General features: G+C 39.8%; 1 protein-coding gene across 1 annotated transcript in view; it reads right to left on the minus strand.

Moving 5' to 3' along the window:
• The window catches only part of ZC3H6 (zinc finger CCCH-type containing 6), a 30,712-nt gene extending 18,028 nt beyond the window's left edge, over positions 1-12,684 (minus strand). The window contains exons 1-2 of the mRNA XM_018555561.1: positions 12,397-12,684; positions 79-259 (exon numbers count right to left, since the gene is read on the minus strand). Of these exons, the coding sequence (XP_018411063.1) occupies positions 79-259; positions 12,397-12,485 (270 nt within the window). The 5' untranslated portion in view covers positions 12,486-12,684. The remainder of the gene's footprint in view (positions 1-78; positions 260-12,396) is intronic.
• Positions 12,685-16,007: the final 3,323 nt, after the last annotated feature.

Here is a 16,007-nt window from a genome sequence, read left to right on the forward strand (position 1 = left end):
ATTTACATATAATGTTCCTATGAGCCCTTTATTTTTAAAACTGTATACCACACAAACCAAACCCCTAGGTATGGTCACCTTGTGCTTCTCTCTACGCCTGCGTTTCTTCTTCTCTCTCTTGCGTTTTCTTGACTTCTTGTGTGATTTCTCAATAATGGGTTTCTCTTCTTCCTTGGTCTCTTCCTTTGCTTCTTCTGGCTCAGGCTCCTCTTCAAATCCTCCATCCTCTATTTCACCATCCTCCAGCTCTCCCTCCTTTCTGTGGGAAGAAAGAAAGAAATGTCACATAAGGAAGAAGGCAATCAAGGAAAGGCATTTTGTGGTTTTATACCACAAGTCCGCAAAAAAGGGGTTTCTTCCTAGGATGGTGGGATACATGCAAATGTTTTATACTGGTTAACCCCTTCGTGACTGACGACGTACAGTGTACGTCGCTAACGGAGGGCTGTTTTAGTATTCCATAACTTGTCTGGTTATACTATTTTTCTAGTAATTGTGGCCACTTGTGGTCAACTGCAAAATCTGTATTTTCTTGTGTTGCCAGTTCTGGTATTATAAGAAGCTTTGCCATCTGAAACATGGCTAAAGTGTGCCTAAAGTGACACTAAACTCTTTAAAAAAACATACAAAAATGTATCTTATGTGTGTATCACTCAGCTGTAGATCCTCAAATCATCTCTGAATTGGTGCCGACACTGTCCTTCTTTCTGGAGCGCGGTTACTTTTGTTCCCCATGGTCCCTGTGTGTTGTAAAGTAGCCACCGCTCCAAGCTCACACCCATGATAGCCTACAATCTCACATTTAGTTTACTCATTTGTATCGAGATTGTAGCCCATCACGGGAGCGAGCTTGGAGCGTTGGCTACTTTACAACACACACAGGAACCATTGGGAACAAAAGTAGCCACCCTCCAGAAGGAAGGACGGTGTCAGCAACAATGCAGAGATGATTTGAGGGTCTACAGCTGAGTGATACACATATAAGATACATTTTTATGAATAGTTAAGGAACTTGAATGCATTTTTAAGATATAACTCCTGAGTTTAGTGTCACTATAAATTAGCATTTGCTACCTAAACATATCTCTTTTTAGCCTCAATTGCCAAGGGAAACTAAATTGGTCTTGGATTAGCTGTAATATATTATTTTTGTATATACCGTAGTATTGCTTATATATTTTTAAATACAGGGTGCAAGACACTGGTGCCCCAGAGCAATATGCATTTCCTAAATAGAGAGCACTGCAGAAGATGATTGTTTTCAGGCACTCTCTCTCTCCAATTCCCTAGTTGGTCTGCATGAACACTCCAGGAAGGAAGGCAGAGGAAGAAGAATTGGTTGCTCAATCAGCTGTGAGGATTAATTTGAGCTTGAGATCTATCAACAGGCATTTTTCAGCAATACATTATCAGCCTGGGAAACAACAGCACAAAGATTCCCCTGATGGCTACAATAATTGTATGAAATTTTCATATGCCATATTTCACATGACTAAAAAAAGTAATGTTTATTTTTTCTTAATATTTCCACAATATAAGAAAAAAAATGTCAAAATGTATATACAGTAATCTTTAACGTAACCCTACCACTACTCTATAGAGGCTAAACCAGGAAATAGAGAAGAAGAGGTGCCAGCACATACTCGTAGATCCCTTCTAGAGATGGGATCCAAAGTCACTCAGTAACACTCCAACAGAACAAAACCTGACCCTGACCATTTAATTATGCATTTGTTTAAGGCCCCATTCACATCTTAAACTTGCCTGGTGCTTGAACAAAATTGGTCACACAGGACTTAGAGAAAAAAGAAGCTGCACAGCACAGGCCTCAGTGGTGCATTCCATGTGACATCTCTAGATTTTGGCTTTAGTAGATTACAGAGAACTGAGATAAAAATAAAATGAATTAAATTGCTTTCACTTGTTGCTTCCTATTGCCTTTAACTTGGATCTACAGAACCCCAAAACCTTGACCAAGGGTTAGTCTGTTTTTTTTAACTAAAATTGTTGACTTTATCCAAAGGCTTCTTTCCAAAAGTAGCTACTAGAGATCTTTTTTGCTGTTCTCTCTCCCATTGTTACACAAGTTTGCTTCAAGTAGCTCACCAGTGATTTTCTCCAAGATTTAATAAAGCTCCAATGGAACCTTAAAAGTGAATGTATGCTGTAAAGATCTTGCAGCACACTGGTGCTATATACAGGAAATGAAGGGAATAAATCAATGATATATCTTTATCAAGGCATCTTATTCTGTAATCAAATCACTGGGATTTGATTACAGCTTTTATATCCATTAATGGCCTTCCCATCAGTCAGCTTAGACATGAGACAAACGAAGCAGCAGCATAACCTTTGTATAAAAGCCACATAACACCATGCAATCACCAAGCATTTGTGTGCAATAGCTGTGCCCAGCTGTACTCCAAGTTTAAAGGAAAACTCTAATGGAAGATAAATGTAGGCCACAATTGGTAACTCCTGAAATATCAAGCTGCCTGGCTATTGTGTAACTTCAATACTTTTAAGGCCACTGATATGAACAGGCATACAGTAAGTGAGGATCAGCATTCATGCCAGGGAATTTGCAGCCAACATTCTTTTAATGATTGTTTTTCTTTAAAGAAGATTAGGGGTCAATTTTTAAACAATTAACAGGGCCATACGCTGAGAAATAACTATGAAAAACCCTGTGTTTCAGATAAGGGGGTGAGATGGTGGTGAGAGGCTGGCTATGTAACCATGTTTCACCTTAAAACCATGTTTCACCCTATAAAAGTAACATAAAACATGGTATTAAAGGTAAACTTAGCCTTTAGCAGTATTTTCATATATCCTTTGGGCACAATTTCAATTTACCAAAAAGGTCCCTTGAATACATCCTTTGCATTCAGAAAAATAGATATCACTTGAAAATTTAAAACTCCTCCACACACTTCAAAAATGTTTAAAATCAGAACTGAAGTAGTTCTTATTATCTATGTGCCTTCTTATAGAGTCTATCAGCATTAATGGGAGGTGATGAATCAAGTGCTACCAACTCAACAAATTGATGTAATCATTCCCTTAAAGTCAAACTAAGCTCAAGAGTTGAATCTTAAAAATGCATTCAAGTACCTTAACTATTAACAAACATTTATCTTATTTGTGTATCACTCGGCGGTAGATCCTCAAATCATCTCTGAATTGATGCTGACACTGTCCTTCCTTCTGGAGGGTGGCTACTTTTGTTCCCCATGGTACCTGTGTGTTGTAATGTAGTCACCACTCCAAGCACGCTCCCGTGATAGACTACAATTTCACATTTAGTTTACTAATTTGTATTGAGGTTATAGTTCATCAAGGGAGGGAGCTTGGAGCGGTGGCTACTTTACAACACACACAGGGACCATGGAGAACAAAAGTAGCCACCCTCCAGAAGGAAGGACAGTGTCAGCACCAATTCAGAGATGATTGGAGGATCTACAGCCGAGTGATACACAAAAAGGATACATTTTTGTTAAGGTTTAAGTTTAACTGAGTTTAGTGTCACTTTAAAAAAAAAGTTCTCCATAGGAATAGTTTTCTTTTTTTGTCAGGAATTTGGCATATAATAGGGCAGTTTTATCCCTTGTTAATCTTCCCTCTCTTCTGTTTTTATAAGCTCCTTGTTACTTGTTTTAGAAAATGTAGCTGTCAACAAATGAGAAGGAGAACAAAGACAGGACAGGGAAGAGGGACATTGTTCCGTGCAGTTATGGTCTTTGCCCCTTATGCAAAGGTAGACGCGTAAATGAGTATGAGGAAGGTGTGGAAAATCTAGGACCTCTGGGCTATGCAGGCACAAGAGCTGAAACCAAGAGGTCAGAGAATCCTGGTTCCTGCACTGCGTCTGCACAGCAGCTGGGAGACCTCATGAATAAGCCACAAGAAACTAAGATTTGCAAGTGCATACATGCACTACTTTAAACTTGATTTCAGTGCTTGCTTTAAAAAAGAAAACAAAAAAAACCCACTAACTGTTCTGAAAAGCTCTGCTTCAGAGTAAAAGTATATAATGGGGGCTGCCAGAAAAATAAAAAAAAAAAACATAAATAGGTTGTAAAAGGGTGAACAATAATGTGATTGGTGATTTATATTTTTCATAATGGTGATCAGGTGGTAAAATTGTCAACATCCGTAATCAAGGGGGCAACCTCACCCTGTAATCAAGGGGGCAGCCTCATAAACCTTTACCTAATCCTGTAATCCACATGTGTCAAACACAAGGCTGAATCTTGCCCACCTGGCCATTTCATGTGCTGCTCGCACCTCTCATACAGCTTTACATTTTTAAAAAAGGCTGGCGCTGTAAACAGGCACCGGGCTTCACAGGAAGGCTGCTAATGTCCCCAGCAAGGTCATGGCAGCCTTCCTGTGAATCACGAGCCGAGAACAACCTGAATACTCTGACAGTTCGCACAGCCCAACTGAGAGGCCGCACAGCCCAACTGAGAGGCCGCACAGCCCAACTGAGAGTACCCCACAGCCCACCTGAGAGTACCCCACAGCCCACCTGAGAGTACCCCACAGCCAACCATAGACCTTGCATAGCCCACCTGAGAGTCCACACAGCCAAGCATAGACCATGCATAGACACCTGAAAGTCCAAACAGCGCTCCAGAGAACCTGCTCAGCCCACCATAGACCCTGCATAGCACACCCGAGAGTCCACACAGCCCACCATAGACCTCATATAGCAATCTGAGAGTCTGCACGGCCCACCATAGACCTCGCATAGCCCACCTGAGAGTCTGCACTATTACACTAATTGCCATTAGTTTTCCTTGACTTTCAGAGCTAGTTATTAACAAAACCAGTAATAATCAAATGCTGTGACAATTATTTAATATAACAAAGAGTAGATACATTGATATAGTCTTACAGATACAACCGGCCCTTTGAGGGCAACCATAACGCTGATGTGGCAGGCGATACAATTGAGTTTGACACTCCTGACAGACAGTACTCTATTTTACATTTCTGGTCACTGGTAGCCAGAATGGGACATCTACAAACCCAAAAGTGCTCAGAGCAGAGTGCTTGCGCAGTTACAAAAAGTGAGGATCAGTAAACATCTGTTCACCATCCTAAAAATTCCAGCCTCCATATTTTTACCCCTAAGCATTCCACAGGCTTGGGGCACCCTAGGGGGTTAACTATTTTTACATAAAATTCCAAGTAGCTTGATTTAAAACAATATAAAACATATACATTCTAAAACTCTACAATCAACAGATTTAAAGTTTCAGTTTAAATCAGATAAGTACAAAACAGGTGCAAAAACATAAGGTGTTCAAAGGCTTACAGCCAGTTTTCTTTAGAAAGTAGTCATAGCCTGAGTAGAAAGCATGCTTTCTGCCAGCAAGCTGTAGAAAACGACCCTTGTTCTCTATTTTGAAGCAGTGGTCTGTCTCCAAAAGTCCTACTGGGTCAGATCTAGAGTTCTCCTGCAATACATTCAGCAGGTTTAACCTGAGAGTTCAGCCGATCTTTAAAGCCTAATCAAGGGTTATTATTTATCGGGTTCACAACTTTTTTAAACAAATGGCTCTACTGGCAAAATATGAACTCTCTCAATGAATAAATGACGTTAAAATGTGCTTTTAAACTCACTAGTGCCCATAAAAATCATATCTACAAGGTTCTCAATGCCTGTCAATCCCTGTGCCATTAGTCAGGTAGAAGGAAAAGGAGGTTGCTAATAGGTGCTGAAGGTGCATGGATGGCAGCCAACAGTGTGGGAGGAAGAAAAGAAAACTTCTCAGCTTACAACCACTAAAGTCAATCCTTGGCAACTCTACAGTTGCTCTAACTAACTCTATATTTTATGATTCATAAACCCCTTTTCAAAACAGTAATGTTCAGCCACATAAATGTCAGCAAACACTACAAATCCAGTTTGAAGGATATTCTACAATTAAACTGTATGTAACCCTTAATAGTAAAACGTTGACACTTCATTCCTCTGTCCCTCATAACCGACATACTAGTTCCTTTTACATATACGCCTAATAAAACTTGTACTTAATACCTCATGATCAGTTTACATTGTTTTATCTACTAATTGGACCTACATGATGCCATTCCTGTAGTTAAGAAGTCAGCCTTGTTGATACCCCACCCTGGCTGACAAGCAACCAACCCTCCTCAGCCAATTCTGTGTGAAATGCACCAACATCAACATGATTGGACTAGACTCCTTTCCAACCATGTCCCCACACTACAGAAAAGGGATAGTAATAAAGCTCTTGCGGTCATGTGACCACTGGATTTTTTTTCCAAACACATAAAAGTGCATATGAGATGATATTCAGCTTGGTAATCACAATATTCAATACGCTTTAAAGCAGTGAGGGATCAGATACACAAGTGGATAGATTATGGAGAATATCAGGAGCCAATAAGCATCATTTAAAAGGATGTTTTTTGAGCAGACAGAAATCATGGGTTTCCATAGCAAATAAAATAAATTGTTCAAATTACTTAAGCAGCAAATTAAATTTGTCAGATGCACTGCTTTCTAGAAATTGTAAATTTTCACATGATTTATTAAAATGCCTCAAACCTGAATATTTTGCATGTCAGCAGAAACAAAGGCTGTATCCTCACACCTGTTTTCATAGCTTCAGATTTTAATTTTCAGCCTGATCAAAGCAGGAAAATCCGGTTTATGCAGAGGAGGTTACTAACACCTTTTCCGGAAATGTATACTTTCAAGGCCGCTTACAAATATTGTAAAGGTTTAGTTACATAGGAGCCGGTGCTGGCATTACTGTAAAAGGCTTCTCGCCTCTCTCAAAAATGGCAAGAATAAGATCTCACAAATGGAGTCATTCTAAAGCTGCCATGAAGGAGTCTTACGTCGTCTTCTAACAAAAACAACATTAAGCAATCTATCTGGGTACATGAGATTTCTCTGTGGTGGTTGTGGCAGATGGGTAAACCTGGTGACTCAGGAGTAGAGATGAGCCAGGGCTTGGTACGAACCCAGTTGGCCTGAGATCGCCCAAATCTACTCAAAACAACTGTGAACACACCCCCCCCAGCCCAATCAACAGTGGCAGCTGCAACAGGGACATTCCTCGCCCCGCAGCTCTACGTCACAAAGGGCAGGGAATGCCCCGCCATACCTGCCGGCACTCATTAACTGATTGGGCCAGGAGTAATGTACGGCAGTCGCAGTTATAAACAGGCTTGGGAGAACTGGGGTCGCACCATTCCCAGCCCCATTACCACTCAGGAGCAGAGGTCTTGCCGAGTGCCAAATTTTAAAGGAAGCTGCTGAAAAGGGTCTTATTTGCATTTCACCCGAGCATATGCCTCCAAAGACACAATATAAAGACCACTTCAGACAGGAGCCAGAAGATGTCAACATCTATAATTAGTCTTTGTAAACGAGCTGAACTGCCATAATTAGAATACAACTATTCTAAGCGTCCTTGTACACACTCGGTGCTGAGCCTACATGACATCTTCATACAACTGCAGAGTAAAAGCTGTCAAGACGCGTGCCCCCTCTTTACCATAAATCAGTTGTCAGGCTACATCTATGAAAACTATGCTAGGCCCCAATTTTGCACTTTCTGAAACAGAATAACACATATCTACACTGCTAAAGTGTATTATTCCTTTTTAGAACAAAATAGAAAAAAAAAAGTACACAAAGAGGGGACATATCATAGAAGTAGTGATGCACCGATACCAAGTACCGTACTCGGTACAAGTACAAGTACAGATACTTTTCCAGCTCCAAGACTAGACTAGAGAAAAATTCAAAAGTTAGGAGGCCGCTGTCATTCGTAAGGAGCACACGGAGCTCCTGGGATTTCTACATCTCTGTTTTAATGTATGATCTTTTTTTTTTTATAAACATATATAAAGGGATGCTCCGATACCATCAGTTTGCAAGTATTGATACTTGCCCAAGTACTTATAGACACAAGTACTGATACATTTTTGTTCAGTGTCATGTGACAGTTTTTCTAAAACAATATCAACTAATGATTTCAGGACAGTGGTGGAGCGCCAGAGCCAGGTCCCAGCTGCAACCCTGATAGTTTTCATGAAAATGCCAGGTATCGGCACTGGTATCTGAACTGGTATCGGTGCATCCCTACATAGATCTCGTTTCAAAATGTAACACCTTTTCATTTCTGCCTAGGTAATGCAATTTACAGTATTTTATTTGCAGCAAATATTTTAAACCTCGCACCAAATAGTTTACTGTTATACAGTGCATAATTAATTATATATCAGCAATATGAACCCGGCTAATTGGCATTCTTTGAAGATAAACAGTGCCATTGCCAAGTTGCTTTAAAAAGGTGCTTACTCCAATAGGTCATCCTGACCCTGGCTTCAGCACCTAGTAAATCACTGATGGTCATGGATAGTAAACAACCAATCAGTGAAATCTGAAAAGTCTGAATATCAGGGATATATAACCAAATTTGACAATTTAACACACTCATGGAGCACGACACATGTATGTTGTGAATAGGGTACATAGAAAACAACTGGTCCCACCATACATGTGCAGTGGTAAGCAGGAAAACACAGCTGAATGGACATGGTAGTAGGACAAGTTTGAGGTCTTTACTTTTATTTTGGCACACGATTCTGACTTTAACCAAAAGTAAGGTCAATCTGCTCTTATAGTTGTCACCAGAACAAGTAAATCTGCCCAGGACAGACAATGCAAAAAAAAAAACCAAAAAGCACCACTACATAAAAAATAAAATGTTTTCACTTTAGGTACCATTTAGCCCACTACTGTCACAGTCCAAGAGAAACTGCGTGCAGGGGGTGAGAAGGGATACTGGCCCCTAGCTTTTAGTTTTCAGCTATATCAATAATTGTGCAATATTTGATATTTTACAGCATTTCACATAACTTAAAGTGACACTAAACTCAGGAATTACATCTTAACGCATTTAAGTACCTTCATTAATAAACACAAATGTAGTTTCTTTGTGTATCACTCGGCTGTAGATCCTCAAATCATCTCTGAATTCATGCTGACACTGTCCTTCCTTCTGGAGTGTGGCTGCTTTTGTTCCCAATGGTCTCTGTGTGTTGTAAAGTAGTCACCGCTCCAAGTTCACTCCCGGGATGAACTACAATCTCACATTTTGTTAATTAATGTGTATTGAGATTGCAGTCCATCAAGGGAGCGAGCTTGGAGTGGTTACTACTTTACAACACACACGGGGACCATGGAGAACAAAAGTAGCCACCCTCCAGAAGGAAAGACAGTGTCACCACCAATTCAGAGATGATTTGAGGATCTACAGCTGAGTGATACACAAATATGATAAATGTTTGTTAACAGTTGGGTACCTGAATGCATTTCTATGAATTACAAGAAAATATTTTTACACAATCTTTTGTAATGCTAATCGTTATACTTAAGCTCACATAATCACACAAATGTGGTGACATTGTGCCCAAAAGTAAAACAAAAATGTAATCCCCGTGCACAGTGTTGAAAACAAGAAGACGCTTAGAAAGGCAAAACAAACAGTATTACACAAGTACTGTTGTTGACTCTCAGACTAAAATTGTTGCTGTTTAGATCTTCCTACCATGTGTGGTATATTTACATATACACCAAATAATAATACAAATATATAAAATAATGTTTACATAAAGTAGAAAAATAGTGCTGGTAATTTCTAAATAAATCTATAAAATTGTTTTTAATAAGTGTGGCACTTTTTATAAATGGCAAAAAATTCAAGAAATAAATAAAAAACTATCTTTTGTAATGCTTCTAGTGATAGCAAAACAAATGTTATTACATGATTACTGTTATTGATTCTCAGACTGAAATTCTGGCTATATAAAGCATCCAACCATGCATGTATATTTACATGTACACGCACAAATAATAGAGATTAAAAGGAAAATTACACTCATCCCCATAATTAGAGCCGACACGTGACATTGGAGCTGTCACACGTCGGCTCCAAGAACTGAGCGTTCACATACCGCTGATCTTACAGTTCCCGATCTTCTCCCCGCAAGGATGAGAGAGAGAGAGAGACAGCTGGAAATCATGCAGCGAGGTGGATCCCGTCAATACTGTTCGCATCTTTTGCGGCTGCAGCACAGCTCTGCACTGCTATATGCTGAGTTTTGGGTTACAGGAGGACATAGTAAATGTCCTCCTGTGACCCAAAAGAGAACTATGGTCAAAAAAGTTTGGGCCCTAGGTCTCTTTTAAAGTAATGCTAAACTCAGGAGTTCAGGAGTTAACCCTTAAAAATACAATCAAGTACCTTAACTATTAACAAAAATGTATCCTATTTATCTAACACTCCGCTGTAGATGTATGGAATAAAAAAAAAGTATTTTCAGACAGATATTGCTTCTAGAAATATTTAACATTCCTATAGTCATGCAATATTGTGCCCTTAAAAAAAACGTACAAAAATGTAATCATACAAAAATAATCGATGATATATATATATATATATATATCAAAAAATGAGATCTGGTTCTTCTATATAAATAATATAGAAAACTATTAACTATTGACTGCACTTTTCTTTATAAAGAATTATACCGTGCTGGTGCCTTTCTAAAAATGCAATGTAGATATCAAATGTTTATGGAATAAAAATATTTTTACACTATCTTTTGTACTGCTGCTAATGATAGTATAAGTTCATATATTAAATGCAATATTCCAAAAAATGTAATCACCTGGTATTGTGCAGGTGAGAGCTAAGTGTAAGTGCCAGTACTTTTCCGTATAAATTATTAAAAAATAGTGCTGGTACCTTTCTGTAAAAGGCAATGTAGATGGGAAAAGATTATGTAATAAAAATTATATTTTAAACCCATATCATCCTGCAAATAGTGCAATACTGTGCCCTAAAAGAGTAACGAAATGTAAACACCAGGCACAGTGTTGGGTTATAGAAACGAGAAGACGCAGAAATGAGACAAATGGTTTTACACAATTCCTCCCATTGATTCGCAGACTAAATTTATATACTTCTATATAAATTATAAAATAGTGTTGTTACATTTCTATATAAATAATTCTAAAGTAGCACTGAGACCGTTCAATATTTGGCAATGCAGATGTTAAACTATTTGTGAAATAAAAATATTTTCAGACAATCTGGTAATGTTCTTGGTTGAATTTATGCCCATGGAATCATGCAAATATTGTACCCTAAAAGAATAACAACAAAATGTAATCCGCAAGCACAGTGACCAGGTCCAAAATAATAATGATAAGTACAAAAAGAAATAGTGCTGCTACCTCCATCTAAATAATATACAAAATTATAAAATAGTATGGTTCCTTACTATTGAAATAATTATAAAATAGTGCCGGTACCTTTCTATTGAAATAATTATAAAATATTGCTGGTATCTTTCTATCAAAAGAACTATAAAATAGTGCCAGCACTTTTTTTAAATCTAAATTATTATTAGCACTGGTACCTATCAAAACAATTATAAAATAGAGCCTGTTTTTTTCTATCAAAATAATTATAAAATATCACCGGTACCTTTCCATCGAAATAATTATAAAATAGTGCCAGTACCTTTCATTCTAAACAATTATAAAATCGCGCAAGTATCGTTCTACAAATGGCAATGCAGATCTTAAAAGACGTATGGAACAAAAATATTTTTCAGACAATCTTGCAATGCTCCGAGTGATATTTTACACCCATATAATCTATGCAAATATTGCGCCCCTTAAAAAATAACAAAAATACCATCAGCAGGCACAGTGTTGGAAGAGAAACAAATGGTATTACACGATCACTGCTGTTAATTCTCAGACTGAAGTTGCTGCTATTTAAAGCATGTATATTTACATGCAAATATAATTGAAATATTTTTTTTTTTAATGTCAAATATTGCTGGTAGTGCTAAAGAAATATATGATTAAAAATAGTGCTGGTAATTTTCCATACCAAAGTTTATAAAATAGCAGAGACCGTTCAATATTTGGCAATGCAGATGTTAAAATATTTATGAAATAAAAATATTCTCAGACAATCTCGTAAAGCCCCTAGTTATATTTTAAGCCCAAATAATCATGCAAATAATGCAATATTGTGCCCTCCCACCTCAAAAAGTAACAAAAAAATGTCATCACCAGGCACAGTGACTAGGCCCAAACTGGACAAATTGTAAAGAATGAAGAGGACAGTGAATGATGTATATACAGAGCATGTTATATATACATCTAGAGCCAGGTTAGCACTGAGCTGGTGATCAGACAGATGAGAAGACAGTGGGATCACAATAGCACTGGATGAACTGTCCCCCCCAAACATGATGAGCACAGAATGAGCATTAATCAATCAGAAATCAGAATAATGAGAAGAGAAGGTAATATTACTCGACCTTTCGTCCCCTGCATGCTGACACTCTGTCATGTGGGTGTCTAGTAGGGCAGAGTTGGGGGGTCTGGAGAACAGGCTCTCAAAGGCCATGTCTGCACTACACACACTCTCTCAGTTTCTCTATTATTAGACTTTTTTTTAGCTTATTCTTATTTTTTTTACACCGAAACCAGGAGGGGACCGTGTACGGCAGACATCCCAGCTGCACAGCCGGAGCCGGGAAAGCAGCGATTAGTGCTGCCGTGAAACGAGTGAATACGGTGCACCGGAAGCAGTATAGTAGAATCGTAACAACTACTTCCGCCCGGGCTGCTTTTTCAGCTCCCGCCCAAAGAGGCGACGCGAAGCCGTGGAATGGTCCAATGGAAGCGCGGCTTTCTGACGGGCGCGAGGTGGTGGAGAGGCGGGCTGTGATTGGCTGGTATCAGGGTCGCGTGACTGAGAAAGCAGCCAGTCCTCCCGTCTGTAGTGTTTTCAATATAAAGGCTCGCGAGTTGGATAAGAGAAGAGCAGTGATTGGATGCGTTCGCCTCTCCTGGCCCGCCTTCACCTACAGGACGCTGGGAGTTGTGGTTTTTGAAGTGATGACGAGTTAGAGCACAGATACTACAGAATGAAAGTGCAGCTTTTCTGCTAATGTCTTTTTCTGCAGATATTATACTTATGGTGAACCTGTACTTTGCTCATATTAAAGCAGGACTCTAGCTAAAAATAAGATACAATTAATAAAATAAATAATAATTCTATTTTTTTCTAAAATATTCACATTCTGTCCTGAGCTTTACCCCATAGTACTTTTTTCTTCCGTTTGATGTCCTCAGTCTGAATGTCAGCAGCCTAGATCGTCCTGCAAACCCCCCTTCCCCTCCAGCAACCTGGACAGTGAAAGGAGAAGCAACTCAGTGATGAGCTCATCTCTCCATCTCTGTGCTCTCTCTTACTGTCAGCATGCTCCATGTTCGCATATTGACTAATTGCCTCCGTGTACTGATGCTTCTTGTCATAATAAAGCCAACTAAGGCTGTCCTCATGGAGACAAAATGCATATTCTCTCCTCTGTCCAGCTAACCCTAAGGCTCTGTTTACACCTAGGCGTATCGAATATGCGCATTTGTCGCGCGCTTCGTGACGTGCGTTATACCGCGTTTCTGAGGGCTACTTGGCTGTATCCTAATGGAAACGCGAGACAAAAATGCAGCAAAGAAGCTCATGTACCTTTTCAGGCGTAGGCCGTTTTGTAGCGCGTTCAGACGGGCTGAAATAAGGCAAGGTGTGAACCATACCCATAGAAAACAATGTGATTTTCATGTTTGAGCATTTTGTAGAGCGTTCATAGAGCGTTGAACGCGCTACAAAACGTACAGGTGTGAACCAGGCCTAAGGGTTCTTTCATGTGGCCACCTGTAGCCTCACAACATAAATTCCAGCGTATTTCTGCCGCCAGAAAGCCACAAGTACTGTGTGTAGCCTCCCATAGAAGTTACTGTCTACAATGGAAGGCTTTTCATGGGGGTGGTAAAGACCTCAGCCTGTGTAAATGAGGTCTTTACAAAATTTCGGTGTATAAAGCAATGGATTTTCTTTTCAGAGACGATTGAGCGGCGGTTTGCAGATGGCCAGGAGGAGATACTGCTGCCTCCCGAATACCTGTCTTGTTGTATACCGCAAGAGGGATATTACATTAAAATACCACAATTGTGTGCGGTTGCAGCGTTGTTCTTTCAATTTCACTGGGCATGTTTGGCAAGCGGCACCGCCTGCTATACATGATATGTTGAGTTAAATTTGCCGCAATGTGAAGTGAAGCGTCACTGCCTCAGCGATGTATATGTACCTGAGCATGCCTACAGGTGCATAACTCCAAAGGTACACTGTCTGCATTCGGGTTTCTGCTCCTGTACGCATATGTGTGTTTACGCAATTCTGGCCTATACAGGTGTATAGCCATTGATTTCTATAGGAGGCTGTATGCAGCACCTTAGTAATATCCCCCTCGTACACCGTACCGATGTACCCCAGAATCCAACGGGTACTGGAACAACAGGTGGATGGTGCCACAGTATACAATCTAGAAGATATGTTGTCCGCACACCGTTCTGCTTCAGAATATCATCTTTATGCGTATTCCTTTAGCATGACATATGCATGCAACGTTTCAGAGCCTCACAGGACCTCACAGGATGATATTCCGAAGCAGAATGATGTGCGGACAATATACCTTCTAGATTGTATGCAGCAACCGTGGCTCTGTGGTAGCGGAAATACTGGATATTACATTGTACGGCCAATGGCGGCCATTTGTAAGAGCCCTAACAATGAGCATAATGAGGGTCAGTGTTACTGAACTCCGTGCCCGGACATTGCACTTATCACAGGCATACACAATAGCCAAGACTTTTCAGTGACATGGAGCCTGTTAATAGTACAGGCTCAGCATCACATAGCACAGCGTTGCCGCCCATTGCTCCTATCTGTGTGACAGATGCACTAGCCAGTCAGAGACTTTTACTCACTTTAACAGACTCTGCGTCACTGAACTGACTGCATGCTTGCTTGTGTGCGCGTGCAGACACACGCACAAACATTCAGCGCCGCGGCAGCTACCTTTGCCGTGGAAAAATGTCCTTCTCAGGCACAGCCCTGGGTACCAGAGCTGAAGTGGTTCATTTATTATCTGGGTTAGCTGCAGAGTCTGATGAAGATGAACACAGCTGTTTATTGTGCCTCCTATTAAAATAGACCCTCACAAGTTTATATCCATCATCTTTTTCCCCAGTTTTCTTAATAAAGCTCTTGTGCAATGAAAGAGTTCCAGGTAAAGGTCTATAACCAATCCTTATTGTTCCACTCCAGCCAAAATCTGCAGCACTCCACCCAAAACATGTTTCACCCACTTGAAATAACAGTCATTCTGTTGGACTTTAATACTGTATTATACAAAATCTTAAGCGCCTAGGTGACTGTAGCTTAATGCCTTTATTGTAACTTCCACTGTAAGAAAACATTCACACTATGCAATTTGTGATTCCTGGCAGGAAATCCCAAATCTCCCATTTAAGTGCGGCTGCTGTCACCCGTTTAAGTTAATGACCTGGTAACAGTGGCCTCTGTAAGCAGCACTCTGCATACAATCGTATGTGATACGATTACATGTGGTTTGGAGTAGATCACTGTCCCTGGACACATCTTTCCTTGGTCCAGTGATCGATTCCAAACCTCATGTAATTACAGATGCAGCTTCTTTCACCCGGTCATTAACTTGAACGGGTGACAGTGGCCGTATCTAAACAGGAGATTTGGTAATTTGTAGGTTCCTGCTGCTGGAGTCCCAATTTGCATAGTGTGAATGAGGCATTAGGCCGTGAGTAATAACGCCATTAAACATTAATAACGTGTTCGCCCAGCGTATAGCGAGTCAGCGATGTTCACAGTGCAGTACTGAGCCTAGATGCAGCCAAGGAGCATACAAATTTCTTATGCAAAACGGGTGTTTCTATAGCTCTCTCACCTATATTCCCCTTTTGGACCAGAATTATTTTTACTTTTTTGCTATGGAGCTAGTGATTCAACAATATTTTGTAATTACTCAAAGCCCAATTCAACTTTTAATTT

The sequence above is a fragment of the Nanorana parkeri genome, unplaced genomic scaffold (assembly GCF_000935625.1).
Source record: "Nanorana parkeri isolate BGI_ZX_2015 unplaced genomic scaffold, ASM93562v1 scaffold202, whole genome shotgun sequence".
NCBI lineage: Eukaryota > Metazoa > Chordata > Amphibia > Anura > Dicroglossidae > Nanorana > Nanorana parkeri.